The sequence below is a fragment of the Carassius auratus genome, unplaced genomic scaffold (genome assembly GCF_003368295.1).
Source record: "Carassius auratus strain Wakin unplaced genomic scaffold, ASM336829v1 scaf_tig00216326, whole genome shotgun sequence".
NCBI lineage: Eukaryota > Metazoa > Chordata > Actinopteri > Cypriniformes > Cyprinidae > Carassius > Carassius auratus.
Genome location: NW_020528510.1, coordinates 70,758 through 92,333, shown reverse-complemented (window position 1 = coordinate 92,333; position 21,576 = coordinate 70,758). Strand labels below are relative to the sequence as shown.

The following is a 21,576-nucleotide window of genomic DNA, read 5'->3' as shown; positions in this document are numbered from 1 at the left end:
ATGCGCGATAATCCACAAAGAAGCATTTTTTGACAAATATTAGTGACATAAATACCAATTGTTTTTGTCACTTGAGGTGTTGTAGGGTAGTTTCTGACGCGTGACATCCAACAAACATCGTCCTCCAAAGTCAGCTTTATCAGATTTATTTATCACAGATTGTACTGGTCATAACTCACAAGTTTTGCTGCACAATGCACTTATGATATCATTGAATGCTATCTCATAATCACATCCAACACACGTTCAAACACGATCCTCCAGACACGGTCAAAAATGTTGTTGCTTCCCTCTAATTACACACCTGCCCTCTCTTACTCTTTACCTACCTATATACTAATTTAAGCCCACACTCCACCCAGTGGTAAAACACAGAATTACAATAGACCATAAATGGCTCTTACAATTATTATTATTATTATTATTATTATTATTTTTTTCCAACGTCTCGGGGGCTTTTGGGGCCCTTAACGTGCTTAAAAAGTTCTTGAAAATTGGCACACAGATTGGAACCTGCGGCCATTAGGGCCGGGCAGAGACTGATACACGGGCGTGGCACAGGGGCTCTACAGCGCCCCCTGGATATGGAGGGCCATATATCATACATTCTTGCTCGTAGACGAATGAAACTCGGTACACATAATAAATCTCATCAATCCAAACAACTTTTGTATTGCATATCATAGGCTCCGCCCCAACAGGAAGTTGGCTATTTAGGGTTTTAGTATTCAAATTTTTTCGTCAAAGTTGTGGGGGCTTTTGGGGTCCTTAACATACTCAAAAACTCTTTGAAAATTTGCGCACACTTTGGAATCTGTGGCCTTAAGGAGCCTGCAGAGGCTGGGACCCGGGCGTGGCACAGGGGCTCTACGGCGCCCCCTGGAACACAGTCAGAAATGTTTGATGTATAGCTCACACATACTTGCACATATTCATATGAAACTCAGTACACATATAGATCTCATCGTGCCGAACAACTTTCGTATTGCATGTCATAGGCTCCACCCAACAGGAAGTCAGCTATTTAGAGTTATGTAAAAAGCGCATGCTCTGGAATTTGAAATACTTGTCATAGGTTTTTTTCTCGATTGCCGCCAAACTTGGTCAACATGATCTCAAGACACTGGGATGAAAAATTGCCAGGGGATTTTTGATATCTCGAACGGTTTGCTCGTGGCGAGGCGTTGAAATTATGGCGAGAAATGAGAAACAGGAAGTGTCTAATACCGTCCACATACATTTCCTGATTTTAATCAAACTTCATCAGATTATTCGTTGTATGATGTCGATCGCAAATATGTGACTATTAGGAGTCAAAGTTATAGCGCCACCAACTGGCAGAAGGAAGTGTGTCATTTTCAAAATGATTTGAATTCAGCATCTTATTATTACTCGATTTGCTTCAAAACTTCATCAGAATAATGTTAAAACACAGCCGATATAAATCTGCAAGGGGGATATTGATATCTAAAAAATTGTTGCCGTGGCAACATGTCAAACTGGAATACTTCTCAGGTGATTTTGAGGCAAATAACATACTTAGAATTTCACAAAACTCTGAACACACATCAGTATTTCTGATAGGAACTTAAATTGTGAATGGATTTTGGATAGCTTGAATGGTTTTGCCGTGGTGATTTTTTTAAATGACCTTACAAAGGGAATCATTATTGTATTTTTAAATTGCAGCTTCCAAACACGTCAAAGAATTTTTTCATACAGATGAAAAAGTCATTCTGAGGAAATATGCATAGTTTCACGACTTTACAACACTGTATGGATAACAGAAAATTAAAAAACTGTCAGACATCTCATCTCACTCTGTCCCTCTGTTTGAGTATATGTGCTTCAGACTTCCATTGTCTGAGAGAAATAGCGCCCCTACAGGTTCAATTCCCGGACTTTTACTTTCACTTTTAAATCGGTTAAAAATACAAACAAATACTTAGATTTAATTCACACTGACAAGCTAAACCAACATATCTGATTATTACCGGTTCAGGGCTCATGGATAAATTATTTCTGGCCAGAGATATGTGAGAAATAGGAGAGATGAATCACCGCTGTGATCACGAGCGTCTGGAGTAAAGAGCTCAGAGAAAACGAATTTATTCCTGTTTTAAAAGCTTTTAAAAATAAATTATTACAGCGATATCACACAATCAACCAATTAGAACACACCAAGAGCTAAATTAAGATGTTTTTTTGAACTGTTTGTGTGAAAATGAAATATTTGTGGCTGCCTATCTGAAATCACCGCCTCCGATCAGCGCGTACAGTGTCCAGCTCAAAACAAACGAATTTATTCTTGTTTAAGAGCTTTTTTAAATAAAATATTACCACAAATGCACACAATAAACCCATTGTAACACAACAAGAGCTAAATGCAGGTGTTTGTGACCTGTTTAAGTGTGCAAGACTATTTGGAAAGCGCGACTGGCAGGAATAACATATCTCTCGAGCTGCAGGATTCTGTCTTCGTCGTACGAACGAACACATCACGGACAAGATTATTTCAAAATACATAATAGCTTGGGCGAATATAAACGAAAACAGCCACGTGAACATAAACTGGATCTACTGGATTTGAATATCAAAGTGACCACATTTACCACTTGTTTCTGTCTTCAATTTTAATCTATATAAAAAAGGAAACTCATTCGACTTGGCTGCTTTTTTAATGTGTGCATATTTATTTATTTATATTTTTATACATTTTGTATAATTTCATAGTTTGTGTATTACAATTATAAAAACAAAAATAAATTTAGCCACTCACATAGAAATAGCTTAGGCCTTAACCTTTTTCTGGACAGTTTTAGGGATTTTTAAAAATCCTAAAAAAAAACCTTATTTGTGCTGCAAATAATAATTTCAAACTCATTTGATACTGACCTATGACATCCTGTGACATTAATATTTATTTTAATTTACATAATCTCATGGATGTAACAGTAAATCTGTCAGCTCACAGATCAATACTAAGCTGTAATGCAAGCAGAACTTTCACAAATGCTTATGAGTCATTTAAGGATTGATAACACTGTTAAAAATAATGTCTAATTTGTTTAACATTAGCAAATGCATTGATAACACTTTATAATAACTGCACTCATTATTAAATAGTCAGTTCATGCTTTATAAAGCCTTGTCCCAATATCAATAGTCAGTAGTAAGCAGTTTATAAATACAGCTATAAAATAGCTTGTCCTTGGTTTATAAGCACATTTATTAAAAATGAGAGTAAGTTATCTTCCTATGAAAAATAAAAGATAAAAATAAACAAACAACAACACAGATTGATACAGAACTCAGAAATTTTATTGTGGATTTATGATAAAGCCTGCAAATGAATTCATACTCCTACTCATACTACTCCATACTCCTTTTTCAACATTATGCCTATATACTGAGATGTTAAATTGTGAATGGGTTTAGGATAGCTTAAATGGTGTTGCCATAGAGATTTATTAAAGTAATATAAAAAATACAATAGTTATTTTACTATATCTTTACAATTTTTTATTCTAAATCTTCATAATTTTTTATATAAGTAGAAGTCCTAATTTGAAGGAAGCACAGTAAGTTTCATAGCTTTATCACTTTCAAGAGCCAGCATAAAATTTAAACTATCATAACTTATAAATCAAGCTTGCAATTCTTAGTACCTATAATGGCCACCAGAGGGAGCTATAGGATTACTTTTAAATAATTATTGTAGAAACGAGTATGATTTAAATCATTTATAGAAATCTTTAAAAAAAAAATGAATTGTATATATTTACTGATAAAATGACCCTCACTTAATTAGAATAACAAGCTGAAGTATTTTGAACTGTATATTAAGAATAATTCTTTATAGGCTTTATGGACAGATAACGTTTTGAGTGACTCTTGAAGGTTCAGCACCACATCCTCTTTTACCACTGTTTAAAGAATTAATCTTACAGAATAGGTGTGAATGAATTTTGGATAGCTTGAATGGTTTTGCCTTGATGATTTTTGAAATAATAGTAAAAAAGGAACCAGTAAATGTCTTTTTATTTTTTTAAAGTTTAGCTTCTAAACACTTAAAAAAAAAAAATGTACACATAGAAGACCAGTCATTCTGAGGCATATTTCCTCAGAATGACTGGTCTCATGACCATAGTTTCATGACTATACAACACTGTATGGATGATAGAAAATTAAAAAAAACTATCATACATCTGATGTCACTCAGTCCCACTGTCACTGTGGGTAATGTGTGTGTGTGTGTGTGTGTGTGTTAAGTGAATTAGGTGTGAAACTATCAGGGTGCATTTAGTCTCCAGCGCCAACATTTTACAGAACTGCCACTTTCCTGGAGTCTCCAGAATTACTCGGTGTCAGGCTCTGAGAGACTTAAGATTCCAAAAAATGATTTAATTAGAATACCATGAAGTATTGTGAAATACTATATATTAAGTCTTTATATATAGGCTTTATGAACAGATTAGAGTGACTCGTGAAGGACCAGCACCACCTCCTCTTGTTCGATGGTTTGAGGAATATATCTTCCAGAATCCAGGATTAAGATTTAGGAGCTCATTTTTATTCCACCTCCTTTCCTGAAAAGTCTGTCTTGCAGAATTGACTAAAAATTAATCTTCACATTAATTACTAATTATTTTGCAATTCTTTTTGTCAGTTCTTCTTGACCTGCTTTTTTCTTCTTCTTTTCTGACCTCATGACCCAGTCAGTATTTTTTGTACAATGGTCAAGTCTTAACTTATCCATTTCTGTATTGCATTTGTGTTTGATATTTCTCATGGGTATTTCATAATTTTCGACCTTACAGTTTGAGTTAAAAGTCTATTTTAGCGCATTTCATCTGTAAAAGAAAACATGCCTAATAATTCTGCACACATTAATATAAGGAGTTTTTCTCTTCCAGCTTTCCTGGACTATTGTATAGCACTCATAAATGATTAAATAAAAAATAATGGTAGTTATTAAGATTTATATGGTTAGGAATTGGTAAAATGTGCTTGGAAAAAAATCACAATAAAACAATGTTTTAATGTTTAAGTTTGGAATATTAACTGACGTGAATGAATGCTATATAAATATTGTTCATGTTAACATAATGTTTATGAATGGAATCTTATTGTAAAGTGTTACTAAAGTTATACATATATATTGTTCTGTGAATGTGATTTTAAAGTCTAGATGATTCGGATTAACCCTTTAACTGCCATATCCTTTAAAACCTCACTGCCAGAGGGATATTGTGAATGCATGTGCCCGCTGGGCACAGTTTACCTGATGCCACCGGGGTGGCGATGGCACTGGTGGCTTGAGCCCGCCATCGCTGCTTGCAGCTATATTTACTAATTATTTTGCAATTCTTTTTGTCAGTTCTTCTTGACCTGCTTTTTTCTTCTTCTTTTCTGACCTCATGACCCAGTCAGTATTTTTTGTACAATGGTCAAGTCTTAACTTATCCATTTCTGTATTGCATTTGTGTTTGATATTTCTCATGGGTATTTCATAATTTTCGACCTTACAGTTTGAGTTAAAAGTCTATTTTAGCGCATTTCATCTGTAAAAGAAAACATGCCTAATAATTCTGCACACATGAATATAAGGAGTTTTTCTCTTCCAGCTTTCCTGGACTATTGTATAGCACTCATAAATGATTAAATAAAAAATAATGGTAGTTATTAAGATTTATATGGTTAGGAATTGGTAAAATGTGCTTGGAAAAAAATCACAATAAAACAATGTTTTAATGTTTAAGTTTGGAATATTAACTGACGTGATTGAATGCTATATAAATATTGTTCATGTTAACATAATGTTTATGAATGGAATCTTATTGTAAAGTGTTACTAAAGTTATACATATATATTGTTCTGTGAATGTGATTTTAAAGTCTAGATGATTCGGATTAACCCTTTAACTGCCATATCCTTTAAAACCTCACTGCCAGAGGGATATTGTGAATGCATGTGCCCGCTGGGCACAGTTTACCTGATGCCACCGGGGTGGCGATGGCACTGGTGGCTTGAGCCCGCCATCGCTGCTTGCAGCTATATTTATTATTATTATTATTTTTTTCCAACGTCTCGGGGGCTTTTGGGGCCCTTAACGTGCTTAAAAAGTCTTGAAAATTGGCACACAGATTGGAACCTGCGGCCATTAGGGCCGGGCAGAGACTGATACACGGGCGTGGCACAGGGGCTCTACAGCGCCCCCTGGAATATGGAGGGCCATATATCATACATTCTTGCTCGTAGACGAATGAAACTCGGTACACATATAAATCTCATCAATCCAAACAACTTTTGTATTGCATATCATAGGCTCCGCCCAACAGGAAGTTGGCTATTTAGGGTTTAGTATTCAAATTTTTCGTCAAAGTTGTGGGGGCTTTTGGGGTCCTTAACATACTCAAAAACTCTTGAAAATTTGCGCACACTTTGGAATCTGTGGCCTTTAGGAGCCTGCAGAGGCTGGGACCCGGGCGTGGCACAGGGGCTCTACAGCGCCCCCTGGAACACAGTCAGAAATGTTGATGTATAGCTCACACATACTTGCACATATTCATATGAAACTCAGTACACATATAGATCTCATCGTGCCGAACAACTTTCGTATTGCATGTCATAGGCTCCACCCAACAGGAAGTCAGCTATTTAGAGTTATGTAAAAAGCGCATGCTCTGGAATTTGAAATACTTGTCATAGGTTTTTTTCTCGATTGCCGCCAAACTTGGTCAACATGATCTCAAGACACTGGGGATGAAAAATTGCCAGGGGATTTTTGATATCTCGAACGGTTTGCTCGTGGCGAGGCGTTGAAATTATGGCGAGAAATGAGAAACAGGAAGTGTCTAATACCGTCCACATACATTTCCTGATTTTAATCAAACTTCATCAGATTATTCGTTGTATGATGTTGATCGCATATATGTGACTATTAGGAGTCAAAGTTATAGCGCCACCAACTGGCAGAAAGAAGTGTGTCATTTTCAAAATGATTTGAATTCAGCATCTTATTATTACTCGATTTGCTTCAAACTTCATCAGAATAATGTTAAAACACAGCCGATATAAATCTGCAAGGGGGATATTGATATCTAAAAAATTGTTGGCGTGGCAACATGTCAAACTGGAATACTTCTCAGGTGATTTTGAGGCAAATAACATACTTAGAATTTCACAAAACTCTGAACACACATCAGTATTTCTGATAGGAACTTAAATTGTGAATGGATTTTGGATAGCTTGAATGGTTTTGCTGTGGTGATTTTTTTAAATGACCTTACAAAGGGAATCATTATTGTATTTTTAAATTGCAGCTTCCAAACACGTCAAAGAATTTTTTCATACAGATGAAAAAGTCATTCTGAGGAAATATGCATAGTTTAACGACTTTACAACACTGTATGGATAACAGAAAATTAAAAAACTGTCAGACATCTCATCTCACTCTGTCCCTCTGTTTGAGTATATGTGCTTCAGACTTCCATTGTCTGAGAGAAATAGCGCCCCTACAGGTTCAATTCCCGGACTTTTACTTTCACTTTTAAATCGGTTAAAAATACAAATAAATACTTAGATTTAATTCACACTGACAAGCTAAACCAACATATCTGATTATTACCGGTTCAGGGCTCATGGATAAATTATTTCTGGCCAGAGATACGTGAGAAATAGGAGAGATGAATCACCGCTGTGATCACGAGCGTCTGGAGTAAAGAGCTCAGAAAAAACGAATTTATTCCTGTTTTAAAGCTTTTAAAAATAAATTATTACAGCGATATCACACAATCAACCAATTAGAACACACCAAGAGCTAAATTCAGATGTTTTTGAACTGTTTGTGTGAAAATGAAATATTTGAGGCTGCCTATCTGAAATCACCGCTCCGATCAGCGCGTACAGTGTCGAGCTCAAAACAAACGAATTTATTCTTGTTTAAGAGCTTTTTTAAATAAAATATTACCACAAATGCACACAATAAACCCATTGTAACACTACAAGAGCTAAATGCAGGTGTTTGTGACCAGTTTAAGAGTGCAAGACTATTTGAAAGCGCGACTGGCAGAATAACATATCTCTCGAGCTGCAGGATTCTGTCTTTCGTCGTACGAACGAACACATCACGGACAAGATTATTTCAAAATACATAATAGCTTGGCGAATATAAACGAAAACAGCCACGTGAACATAAACTGGATCTACTGGATTTGAATATTAAAGTGACCACATTTACCAGCTGCTTCTGTCTTCAATTTTAATCTATATAAAAAAGGAAACTCATTCGACTTGGCTGCTTTTTTAATGTGTGCGTATTTATTTATTTACCTTTTTATACATTTTGTATAATTTCATAGTTTGTGTATTACAATTATAAAAACAAAAATAAATTTAGCCACTCACATAGAAATAGCTTAGGCCTTAACCTTTTTCTGTCAGTTTTAGGGATTTTTAAAAATCCTAAAAAAAACTTATTTGTGCTGCAAATAATAATTTCAAACTCATTTGATACTGACCTATGACATCCTGTGACATTATATTTATTTGAATTTACATAATCTCATAGATGTAACAGTAAATCTGTTCAGCTCACAGATCAATACTAAGCTGTAATGCAAGCAGAACTTTCACAAATGCTTATGAGTCATTTAAGGATTTGATAACACTGTAAAATAATGTCTAATTTGTTAACATTAGCAAATTCATTGATAACACTTTATAATAACTGCACTCATTAGTAAATAGTCAGTTCATGCTTTATAAAGCCTTGTCCCAATATTAATAGTCAGTAGTAAGCAGTTTATAAATACAGCTATAAATAGCTTGTCCTTGGTTTATAAGCACATTTATTAAAAAGGAGAGTAAAGGGTCAGTTATCTTCCTATGAAAAATAAAAGATAAAAATAAACAAACAACAACACAGATTGATACAGAACTCAGAAATTTTATTGTGGATTTATGATAAAATCAGCCTGTAAATGAATTCATACTCCTCCTCATACTACTCCATACTCCTTTTTCAACATGATGCCAATATACTGAGATGTTAAATTGTGAATGGGTTTAGGATAGCTTAAATGGTGTTGCCATAGAGATTTATTAAAGTAACATAAAAAATACAATAGTTATTTTACTATATCTTTAAAATTTTTCATTCTAACTCTTCATAATTTTTTAAATAAGTAGAAGTCCTCATTTGAAGGAAGCAGAGTAAGTTTCATAGCTTTATCATTTTCAAGAGCCAGCATAAAATTAAAACTATCATAACTTATAAATCAAGCTTGCAATTCTTAGTACCTATAATGGCCACCAGAGGGAGCTATAGGATTACTTTTAAATAATTATTGGAGAAACGAGTATGATTTAAATCATTTATAGAAATCTTTCAAATAAAATAATATGTATTTTAGGAATTTTACTGATAAAATGACCCTCACTTAATTAGAATAACAAGCTGAAGTATTGTGAACTGTATATTAAGAATAATTCTTAATAGGCTTTATGGACAGATACGTTTTAAGTGACTCTTGAAGGTTCAGCACCACATCCTCTTTTACCACTGTTTAAAGAATTAATCTTACAGAACAGGTGTGAATGAATTTTGGATAGCTTGAATGGTTTTGTCGTGGTGATTTTTTGAAATAATAGTAAAAAAGGAACCAGTAAAAAAAAGTGCAGCTTCTAAACACTTCAAAAAAATGTACACATAGAAGACAAGTCATTCTGAGGAAATATCCATAGTTTCATGACTATACAACATTATATGGATGACAGAAAATTAAAAAACATACATCTGATGTCACTCTGTCCCTCTGTCACTGTGTGTGTGTGTTTGTGTGTGTTTTAAGTGAATTAGGTGTGAAACTATCAGGGAGCATTTAGTCTCCAGTGCCAACATTTTACAGAACTGCCACTTTCCTGGAGTCTCAGAATTACAATGTGTCAGGTTCTGAGAGATCTAAGATTCCAAAAAATGATTTAATTAGAATACCATGAAGTATTGTGAAATACTATATATTAAGGCTTTATATATAGGCTTTATGAACAGATTAGAGTGACTCGTGAAGGACCAGCACCACCTCCTCTTGTCCGATGGTTTGAGGAATATATCTTCCAGAATCCGGGATTAAGATTTAGGAGCTCATTTTTATTCCACCTCCTTTCCTGAAAGTCTGTCTTGCAGAATTGACTAAAAATTAATCTTCACATTAATTCCTAATTCTTTTGCAATTCTTTTGTCAGTTCTTCTTGACCTGTATTTCTCTTCCAGCTTTCCTGGACTATTGTATAGCACTCATAAATGATTAAATAAAAAATAATGGTAGTTATTAAGATTGATATGGTTTGGAATTGGTAAAATGTGCTTGGAAAAAAATCACAATAAAACAATGTTTTAATGTTTAAGTTTGGAATATTAACTGACATGAATGAATGCTATATAAATATTGTTCATGTTAACATAATGTTTATAAATGAAATCTTATTGTAAAGTGTTACTAAAGTTATATATATATATATATATATATATTGTTCTGTGAATGTGATTTTAAAGTCTAGATGATTCGGATTAACCCTTTAACTGCCATATCAAGTTCAAGTTCTAGTTCAAGTTCAATTTATTTGTATAGCGCATTTACAACAGCCTCCTGGCTGACCAAAGTGCTTTAACATAAGAGCAAGAATATTACACATACATAAAAATAGACCAGACAAAAAATTTAAAACCACCCATTTCAAAATGTAGCATAACACAGTAGTCAGTACACTAAGGAAAATAAAAAAGTTTTTAGCAAAGATTTAAAAATAGACAAGGAAGGGGCCAGTCTGATCTCTAAAGGCAGGGTATTCCAGAGTCGTGGCCCAGCCACTGCAAATGCACGCTCCCCTCTACGCTCCCCTCTATCCTTTAAAACCTCACTGCCAGAGGGATATTGTGAATGCATGTGCCCGCTGGGCACAGTTTACCTGATGCCACCGGGGTGGTGATGGCATTGGTGGCTTGAGCCCGCCATCGCTGCTTGCAGCTATATTGTTGTTTTGTTTTCTTTCAGGATCAAAAATACAACAAATGAAAGCATTTATCTGTAGCCTATTTACGACTGATGAGAATTATGCATATACATTCATAAATGAGTCAATTTTGTATTTTATTAGAGGATATTTTATTCTAATGTGATCAGTGACTCAAGCACTGATGGACCAAAGAGCGCGCATTTCGACATTTGCAGTAAAAACTTGAAATATAAATTCTCAGAAAATGCATTTAATACCAATATATTGATATGTCTGTTTATATACTCCATCAATAAAGCCTAACTATCCTGCCATGTGAACCAGCCCGTGGTGGACAGTAACGGAGTAGCTTTACTTCGTTACTGTACTTAAGTATATTTTTCAAGTATCTGTACTTTACTGGAGTAGTTTTATTTTTAGTAACTTTTACTTTTACTTCACTACATTCCAAAGAATAAGATCGTACTTTTAACTTCACTACATTTCATAAAACATATCGTTACTCCCTATAATATATCACGTGCTCCGACACGCAGAAGCGGTGTCTGATTCATCATGAACGAACTGAGTCTTTTCAAAATAAACTTTAATCGGATCGCGAATCGCACCAAACGATTCGTTTACGAATTAGAATGATCCGATTGCAGCTGTTCTGGAGTGGACCACTCACTGATTCAAATGAACCGTTAAGTGCGAGTCTACAGAAGTAAGAACCGGCAGATCTTGTGAGCGTGCGTCTGATGTTGCTAAAAGTAAGTTATTAATGTCGAAATTTAGGATTAATTATTGTAACTGAAAATCATATAGGTCAAAATTGTCAGTTGTTTGGGAACTAAATCCGCTGTAAAGAGTGATCTGTTTAAGACCACTGAAATGCTCCAGTGCAAACGCAGACACATCAATCAGCGTCTCTGTGTTTTAGGTTAAAAAATTAAATTAAATAACCTTAAACTAACACAGATTAAATAAAATAACTCATGCATGTCCAAATTCCCCGCTCCCGTAATATTAACAGTTTTATTAAAATGCTACCATGACATCTGTTTTTATATTGTGTATTAACAGTAACGTTATACATATGTATATTGTTTGGATTAACTAGACGAGTAACGTTAGACAGACATGAATGTTTATTCATAACAGTACTGAAAATAAGTAAATATTGTAGCTGATGTTAAATGTCTAGCTTACAAGCTTGCTGGTGCTAACTTGAAGTAATTTTTATAAATGTCCAAATATTTTTATTCAACCACCTATATATATATATGTATATAGATTACATCTAGGGACAAAAGAAAGGATGTGATGTTCAGAACATGGTAACTAGTAATTATCAAAGAGGGGAAGAGATGCACCCCGTTTGGCCAGGGGTGTTTTTACACCACAGACAAGGTTTGAGAAGGAAAAAATCAGTATGAAAATATAATTATATTTTCCTTAAAATGTTCTTCCTAACTTCAGGCCTTATTATCATGTCATATATAACTGTGATGTTCTGTAAAACCACAAACTTTAAAACACTTTCACAGATCACAGATTCCAAAATAATATTTGGTAGCACAACTATTAATAGTTCTAATAATAAATCATCATATTTTCATGATTTCTAAAGATCATGTGACACTGAAGACTGGAGGAATGATGCTGAAAATACAGCTGCACATCACAGAAATAGATTATATTTTAAAGGATATTAAAATAGAAACCATTATTTTATATATTTTATTTTGATAATTTAGAATTATTAAATACAACCTTTTTTGTTTCAAACAGTTCAATGAACAATAATAAATGAAGTATTATTCATGGAGCTGACAATGAAGTAAATGTATAATAATTAGCAAAGATGATTAATTTAGCGCTGTAAACGCGCGTGTGAGGGGCGGAGACGCGCCGCGGAGCGTCAGACGCGCGTGAGGACCAAACACAGCAGAACGGTAGGAAACTTCACTCCTCTTATTATTTCTCTTTTACTATAGCGATTTATTTTTAGACACGTGATCTGAGTCTTTCATAGATTTGTAGAGTTATTAGAGTATAGAGTTAGAGAAATTGAGTTTTTTTTTTTTACATTCTTTGGTCGAAGTTTTCAGATCGGCAATTCGGAGCCTGTTCGCGACTCGGTTGATTCAGAACGGCACTTCGGAGCCTGTTCGCGACTCGGTTGATTCAGATCGGCACTTCGGAACCTGTTCGCGACTCGGTTGATTCAGATCGGCACTTCGGAGCCTGTTCGCGACTCGGTTGATTCAGATCGGCACTTCGGAGCCTGTTCGCGACTCGGTTGATTCAGATCGGCACTTCGGAGCCTGTTCGCGACTCGGTTGATTCAGATCGGCACTTCGGAGCCTGTTCGCGACTCGGTTGATTCAGATCGGGACTTCGGAGCCTGTTCGCGACTCGGTTGATTCAGATCGGCACTTCGGAGCCTGTTCGCGACTCGGTTGATTCAGATCGGCACTTCGGAACCTGTTCGCGACTCGGTTGATTCAGATCGGCACTTCGGAGCCTGTTCGCGACTCGGTTGATTCAGATCGGCACTTAGGAGCCTGTTCGCGACTCGGTTGATTCAGATCGGCACTTCGGGGCATGTTTGAGATTTTTTTAAATTCAGATCTGGACATCGAAGCAGGAAGTGTTTGTCAAACAGTTAATTGGTGATAAATGAATATTTGGACTTGAGGCTTTTTTTTACTTGTTGATTCAGCATGTAGTACATGGACCCACACACAAAGGTGGACACACTCTAGACTTAATCATCAGTAGAGCTCTAAACTTTTCATCCATTGTTATTAAGGACGGTACTGAAAATAAGTAAATATTGTTAGCTGATGCTAACTGTCTAGCTAACAAACTTGCTGGTGCTAACTTGAGGTAATTTTTATAAATAATGTCCAAATATTTTCATTCAACCACCTATATATATATGTATATAGATTACATCTGGGGAGAAAAGAAAGGATGTGATGTTCAGAACATGGTAACTACAGTAATTATCAAAGAGGGGAAGAGATGCACCCCGTTTGGCCAGTGGTGTTTTTACACCCCAGACAAGGTTTGAGAAGGAAAAAATCATTATGAAAATATAATTATATTTTCCTTAAAATCTTCAGGCCTTATTATCATATTATCATGTCATATATAACTGTGATGTTCTGTAAAACAACAAACTTTAAAATACTTTGTTCTTACTGGTGAAAATCAGATGGTCATCTCTGTTTTCTCTCAGGTACATCACAGTGTAAGCTTCACAGTTAACATTACTCTCATCAGTGTAGTCCATATCAACAACAAAAATATATCTTGACTCCATATAGTGGTTATTTTGGAAAAATCCCAGGTATTTTGAACAGTAGAATTATAAAAAAAAAAAAAAAAAAAAAAAAAGTGCTAATATAAAATAAAATGAGCCTATATAAAATTGCAAACATCTATCTTTCAGTACTTTTTTACTTAAGTACATAAAAAATTTAGTACTTTTATACTTTCACTTGAGTAAAATTGAAAAAGGAGTACTTTTACTTTTACTGGAGTAATATTCTATTATACGTATCTGTACTTTTACTCAAGTACTTGATTTGTGTACTTCGTCCACCACTGGAACCAGCCTTAAGAGACAGGGTTATCGGGAAATGCAGCCCAGGTATAATGCGTTTCTTGTGTAATGAAGATTCCAAAGCGCTCTTCTTTGGTCAAAACCATGGAGAGCGATCGCGGATAGGTCTGACTTATGCACCGAAACTTTTAACAATGCAACAAAATATTTAAAGAGCATCAAACTATTAAAATCTATATTATGTATACGCACAGATAATATAACAGTAGGCTATATTAGTCAATATTTTTTTTATTAGGTTAAGCAGTGATTGGATAACGTTTTTTTATATATATATATTTTATATTTTTTATTTATTTAACATTTTTAATTTAAGGCCCACCCACAATTGGTCTGGCCCATCCAAAACTGGAATCCTGGCGCCTTGCCTGGGCAACACTGAGCTGTGCGTAACGCCCACAGACGTGAAGTGAACGAGACAGAGACAGATTTACAAAACAGATTTAACTAATCATAAAGTAAATCAGGATGCATAACACAGCCTACTATAGGGCTACACTAACCCCCCCCCCCAGCCCCCCCCCCCTCACAATATAGTTCCCACTCCCTGCTCACCCTCATGTCGTTCTAAACCTGTAAGGTCTCCATTCATCTTCGGAACACAAATTAAGATATTTCTTGAAGAATTCCGAGACCTCTCTGACCTTTCAGCTGACACATAATAGCATGCGCTGCTCACGTTCAGTGCATGGATCCTCAGTTCATGGAAAATAGCACCATGGTGAAATCAAGGAGACAATTTGTTGAATATATATATTTTTTTTGGGGGGGGGGGGGGATACAAAAAGTATTCTCCGTAGATTCGTAAAATTATTGTTGAACCCCAGTTATGGATTATTTTACCGATCTTCTTGCCACGTTTCTGGACCTAGATCGGGATAATTACATTGCTGTCTATGGAAGGGTCAGAGAGGTCTCAGAATTCATCAAAAATATCTTAATTTGTGTTCCAAAGATGAACGAGTTGTCCCGAACTGCTCCGAACTCCAGAAACTCGAAATTCAAATGATTTGCAATCCCCAAACTGACTCTAATGATTCGCGAACCCGGTCCGAACTCCTGAACTGACTCAAATGATTCGCGATCCCCGAACTGATTCAAATGATTCGCGATCCCGCTCCGATCTCTCGAACTGACTCAAATGATTCTCAAACCCGCTCCGAACTTTCGAACTGATTCAAATGATTCGTGAACCCGCTCCGAACTTTCGAACTGATTAAAATGATTCGCGATCCCGCTCCGATCTCCCGAACTGACTTAAATGATTCGCAATCATCCACCAATCAGAACACATGAGAACTCTTTGACCACAGCTGCTGTGCTTCAAAAGCGCTTGCAGAAGCTTCTCTGAGGTGGTTGGATCGCATCAGATTGTGGTTAATCTTGCAGATCATGACTTATATATCTACTCTTCCTCTCCCTGCAGTTTGGTAATATAAAGATTCCTCCTTTGAACTCCCACCTCTTCTGTGGGTTTTATTGTTCTGGGTCTTAATTTGGCCTCCTGGTGTCTCACAAAAGAAACATTTTTAATCTCCAAGGTGAACGTTATGACAACGTGTATTAGCAGCGTTTTCTCAAGTTAAAGAAGTTGTTAACATGAACATCTGCTGTTTATTTCTCTCGATGTGCACACTTTTATAGCATTAAAATGTGTATTGTTTCATTTGGTTAACTGCAAGTGCACAGAAGCGTTCTTTGTTTACATTAGTTCAGAGGAAAACGCAGCCCTGAAGAGTTTTATATATACATACGGCGTTAAATAAATCTGCAACACAATAAATCTGAGTGTGTGTAGGGGAGGGACACTGTGACTAGCCTATCACAGGAAGCAGACATGGTCAGCAACCCAATGAGAATTTTTATTTAATCCGAGCACAGATATTAACTCGTATTACTTGTATAATACTTGTACTCGGCAAAAGAGCTTTATCCGTACCGGATACTCGTTTCAGCAGAGTATCCAGCTCAACTCTAATGCTTAGCACTTGTTGGCCCTTTTGCTTTCTATCTGTGGTCCAGGTCACCCCTAGACTATCTCGATTGGGTTCAGGTCCTGTGACTGTGGAGACCAGGTTATCTGGCGCAGCACTCCATCACTCTCCTTCTTGGTCAAATAGCCTTTATGCCTTCAGTGTGAATGAACATAAAGAAAACTCTTATATATATATATATATATATATATATATATATATATATTACTAGGGATAATCTGCTAATTATATTTGTTTCCCTCTTTTTGTCTCCTCAGGAATCTCTTTAACAATGGATTTCAAGAAATAGAAAGCCATGCCTTCAATGGAACTAAAATACGAGAACTGTAAATATTGACAAATTTTGGATACACTAATCTCCTTTCAGTTCTGCTTTAGTCATGCTGTTAGTCTACAGTATTGTGCTTTACACTGTACAAATATGCAAATTCTGAGTGAAAATTGTTTCATAGTAAATCCGGTATCATCAGTATAATCTGTTTGTTTTGCAGGCTTTTAAAGAACAACAAAAATCTGCGTCTGATTCATGAAGATGCTTTCAGAGGAGCGTTTGGTCCCACTAGGCTGTAAGTGATATGGCACTGAAATACTGTCGCCAAGACTTTCCTCTACTCTTGCAAGTTGACTGTGAAGAGTTAATTTCGTCTTTCCTCTTCTCTGGACCGAGTGCTTAGTGTCGAGTCTTATCAGATGTCGGTGTGAATGAACTAGAGTTTTACCAAACATGCTTTTAACTTTCAAGAAAACCTGAAGACCTTGCTTGGCTGGTTCAGGTGTGATTGATTGCAGGAGCACAAGGAATCAGGATTGAGCACCGCCCAGAGGGTGTCCATATATAATTAAAAGTTTCTCATTCACTGATGATGGGAAGAGCACATTCTTAATGTGCATGTTTAATTTGGTAAATGGCTCAAGTTTAACATTTTGAAAATGGTGCATTTTTAGCAAAAAGAATTGCATCGTATGAATTCAGAATTGCTAATTTATATCTCGCCATCATCCAGCAATTCTGATTTTTCTCTCAATTCTGAGTTCATACGATGCAATTCTTTTTGCTAAAAATGCACCATTTTCAAAATGTTAAACTTGAGCCATTTAACAAAATAAACATGCATATATTTACCAAATTAAACATGCACATTAAGAATATGCTCTTCCCATCATCAGTGAATGACAAACTTTTAATTATATATGGACACCCTCTGGGCGGTGCTCAATCCTGATTCCTTGTGCTCCTGCAATCAATATATATATATTCCAGACTGCATGATGTAAAAGTCTAAAGTCACAATCAATCTTTCTTTATTCTAAGATTCCATAGTAGTGGGACGCAGTGCTTCTCTTCTAAATGCAGTATTTTCCTCTCTGTTGTTCACCTCCAGGGATGTTTCATCCACGGCCCTGGAGACACTGCCCTCTCGTGGCCTGGACTCTGTGCTGACGCTGGTGGCTCGTTCAGCGTTCGCTCTGAAGAGACTTCCTCCTCTGAACGGACTGAAGAGCCTGAGAGAAGCGCAGCTCACGTATCCCAGCCACTGCTGTGCTCTACTCAGCTGGGACTCCAACAGGTCAACACACCAATCAAAACGGGAATCAAATATTATTTCATTTTATTGGTTGTCGTTTTGAATAAGGGCATCACTTCTCACTGAATGAACATTATAAAATCATTGACATAATGAGATTACAATAGAGCTCCTATAAGATTTAAGCAGCTGAGATGTATTTTTAATATTACGTGTATTTTGTGGTTCTCATACAGGGAGGAATCTGTTATCACTGCATTAAGAAATGGATCATCAATCTGTGCAGACGATTCACCAGCTAAGTAAGACTAAAGTTCTGTTTTCTGATTGCACAGCCCTGCATTTTGAGGGGAAAAAATTTGGCTGATTTACAAAGAAGAGCTAATAATACTTAATTTGATACTGAGTTAAAAATGAATAAATAAATAAAGTATATATATATATATATATATATATATATATATATATATATATATATATATATATATATATATATATATTATTTAAAATTAAGCACTAATATATAAGCTTAATTAACCTCTCAGTGTTATTTTAGTGTCATTGATTTACTACCAAAGTTTTTATTAATATTTAGAATTTTTAGAAAGTTAAAGTTTTTTACATTTTGTTGTGTTTTTGTGATTTTTTTTTTAAATTAATATAAATATAAATATATGTGACCCTGGAACACAAAACCAGCCTTAAATTGCTGGGTTATATTTTAGCAATAGCCAAAAAAAACAAAAAAACAACAACAACATTGTATAAATTTTTTTTAAATGCCTAAAATCCTTAGGATATTAAGTAAAGATCATGTTCTATGAAGATATTTTGTAAATTTCCTATCGTTAATGTTTCAAAATTTTATTTTTGATAAGGAATATGAATTGCTAAGAATTAATTTGGACAACTTTAAAGGCAATTTGTTTTTATTTTTTTGCACCCTCAGATTCCAGATTTTCATATAGTTGTATCCAAATATTGTACCATCCTAATAAACCATAAATCAATGGAAAATGTATTAATTCAGGTTTCAGATGATCTATAAATCTAAATTTTCAAAAATTTGACACTTAAGACTGGTTTTGTGGTCCAAGGTCACATATTTTATTTCAGTTCAATTCTTCAGAGACCAGATCATATGATCTAATTAATCCTTATGAATTTCATACCTCCTTACTCTTGATTTGTATTTTAGTCAAAAATTTTAGTGATTTTGTTGTGTCTTAATCATTTTATTAGTTTTTTTATATGCCTATATAGAAAATAGAAAAGAAATGTTGCTTGCTATCTGGATGAAATAAAACAAGCTTATATTTTTTTTATTTAGTAATTTATGTTAGGCAACTTTTTATTAGTAATTTTATTCGTTTTATTTAAAGATAATTAGCCCCATATATAAAACTACTTAGGCAAAGTATTGTGTCCTATTTTTCACCATACTGTGACCTGACTGTTTTCTCGTTCTCAGTCCATCTGATGTCGCCTCTGATGATTCTCTTGCATCTGACATTGATGGATACACCTCAGCTGAGGACAAGTTTGGCAGGATGGACTTCCATTACCCAGACTTGGACGAGTGTCACCGACCGGCCCTCCAGTGCAGCCCAGAGGCCGATGCCTTCAACCCCTGCGAGGACATCGCCGGGTTCAGCTTCTTGCGGGTGGCTATTTGGTTCATCAACGTTCTGGCCATCGTCGGCAACCTGACCGTGCTGCTTGTGTTATTTACCAGCCGCTGCAAACTGACCGTCCCCAAATTCCTGATGTGCCACCTGGCCTTCGCCGACCTCTGCATCGGTGTGTATCTGCTTATGATCGCCACCGTGGATCTCATGACACGAGGGCATTACAGTCAGCACGCTATCGAGTGGCAAACTGGAGCGGGATGCGGGATCGCCGGGTTTCTGTCGGTGTTCGGCGGCGAACTATCTGTCTATACTCTGTCTACCATAACTGTTGAGCGCTGGCACACGATCACACACGCTCTGCGTCTGGAGCGCCGTCTGGGATTGAGGCACGCTTCTTCGATAATGGTCGTCGGATGGGTGGTTTGTCTAGGAATGGCTCTCCTCCCGTTAATGGGCGTCAGCAGCTACAACAAAGTCAGCATGTGTTTGCCGATGGACATCGAGACGCCTTTATCTCAAGCCTACATTATACTCCTCCTGCTGTTCAACGTCGGCGCTTTTCTTGTGGTTTGCGGCTGCTATGTGCGCATCTACACCGCCGTTCGCAACCCAGAGTTTCCTGGACGCACTGCCGACGCCAAGATCGCCAAACGCATGGCTGTGCTGATCTTCACCGACTTTCTGTGCATGGCTCCCATTTCGTTTTTTCGCCATCTCTGCGGCCTTCAAAGTCCCGCTTATCACGGTGACCAATTCTAAGATCCTCCTTGTGCTTTTCTACCCCATCAACTCGTGCACAAACCCCTTCCTCTATGCCATCTTCACCAGGGCCTTCAGAAAGGACGCATACATCCTTCTGAGCTCCATGGGCTGCTGCGAGAGCAAAGCCAACTTGTACCGAATGAAGACGTACTGCTCGGAGAACGTCACCCGAAGCAAGAGCAGCTCCGGCTCCAATGGGAACTCCAAAGCTCCTCGCGCCGTTGTGTGGATGTCCAGCTTTCCTCACGTAACACCTCGATCGCAAATGCAAAGGGTGTAGACAAAAGGACATTCAGACTCATTTAATTCCATTATTTTCTTGATGTTCTGCCCTTGAACATTGCTCAGTCTTATCTGGGAAGATGATCTGGTTTGCAGAGGATAATGCTACTCATTTTCACTCTTATTTGTAAATGTATCGACTTATAATTCAGAAGACGTATGTCTCTTTTGACAGAGAATCTAGAGGCTTTTGATGCATCAAAAAGCCACACTATGTGACAATCTCTACAAGATCTTTCTTATTTTAAAGTGAGGTGGGAACCATTAGACATTTTCAGAAACTCTTCACATGCTACAAGAGCATTTTATCCAGTGGTTGCCTGAATTTTGAATGTTATGAATGTTCTTTTGCATAATTGCTGTAAAAAGTTTAATTTGTCAGTTTAAGGTCTTTTAATGTGGAAAAGAGTTTCCTTATTTCAGGTATAGGCCTATATTGTTATATAACTCAGCTAGTTGCCATCACTGATATTTGAAGAACACTCCAGTCTGATTGTCTGAGTGGGTTTATATGGGCCACTGGGGAAGAGCGCCACTTTGTGGACACATTTGAAAACTAGGCCTTTTGTTTTGAACATTACAAGAACGTTTTTTAATTACTGTAGTATTAGAGGTCTAATAAAATGTACGCAAAATCTTGTTTGTATTCTGTTATTATGCACTTGAATTCCTAAACTAGACGAAGTATTTTTGACACTGCCTAATCGGCAAGTCATGTACATTCATTCATTTTCGCATTTTTATTT

General features: G+C 36.2%; 1 protein-coding gene across 1 annotated transcript; it reads left to right on the top strand.

Annotated features, from left to right (window-relative positions):
• Positions 1 to 16,886: 16,886 nt before the first annotated feature.
• Positions 16,887 to 21,437, top strand: LOC113097547 (lutropin-choriogonadotropic hormone receptor-like; the record flags this gene model as incomplete). Its single annotated transcript, XM_026262783.1, is given in 8 exon segments — positions 16,887 to 16,955; positions 17,121 to 17,195; positions 18,012 to 18,197; positions 18,392 to 18,457; positions 19,627 to 20,012; positions 20,015 to 20,054; positions 20,056 to 20,488; positions 20,490 to 21,437. Coding segments are annotated over 8 exon segments (1,594 nt in total), but the record flags the coding sequence as incomplete, so codon positions are not given.
• Positions 21,438 to 21,576: the final 139 nt, after the last annotated feature.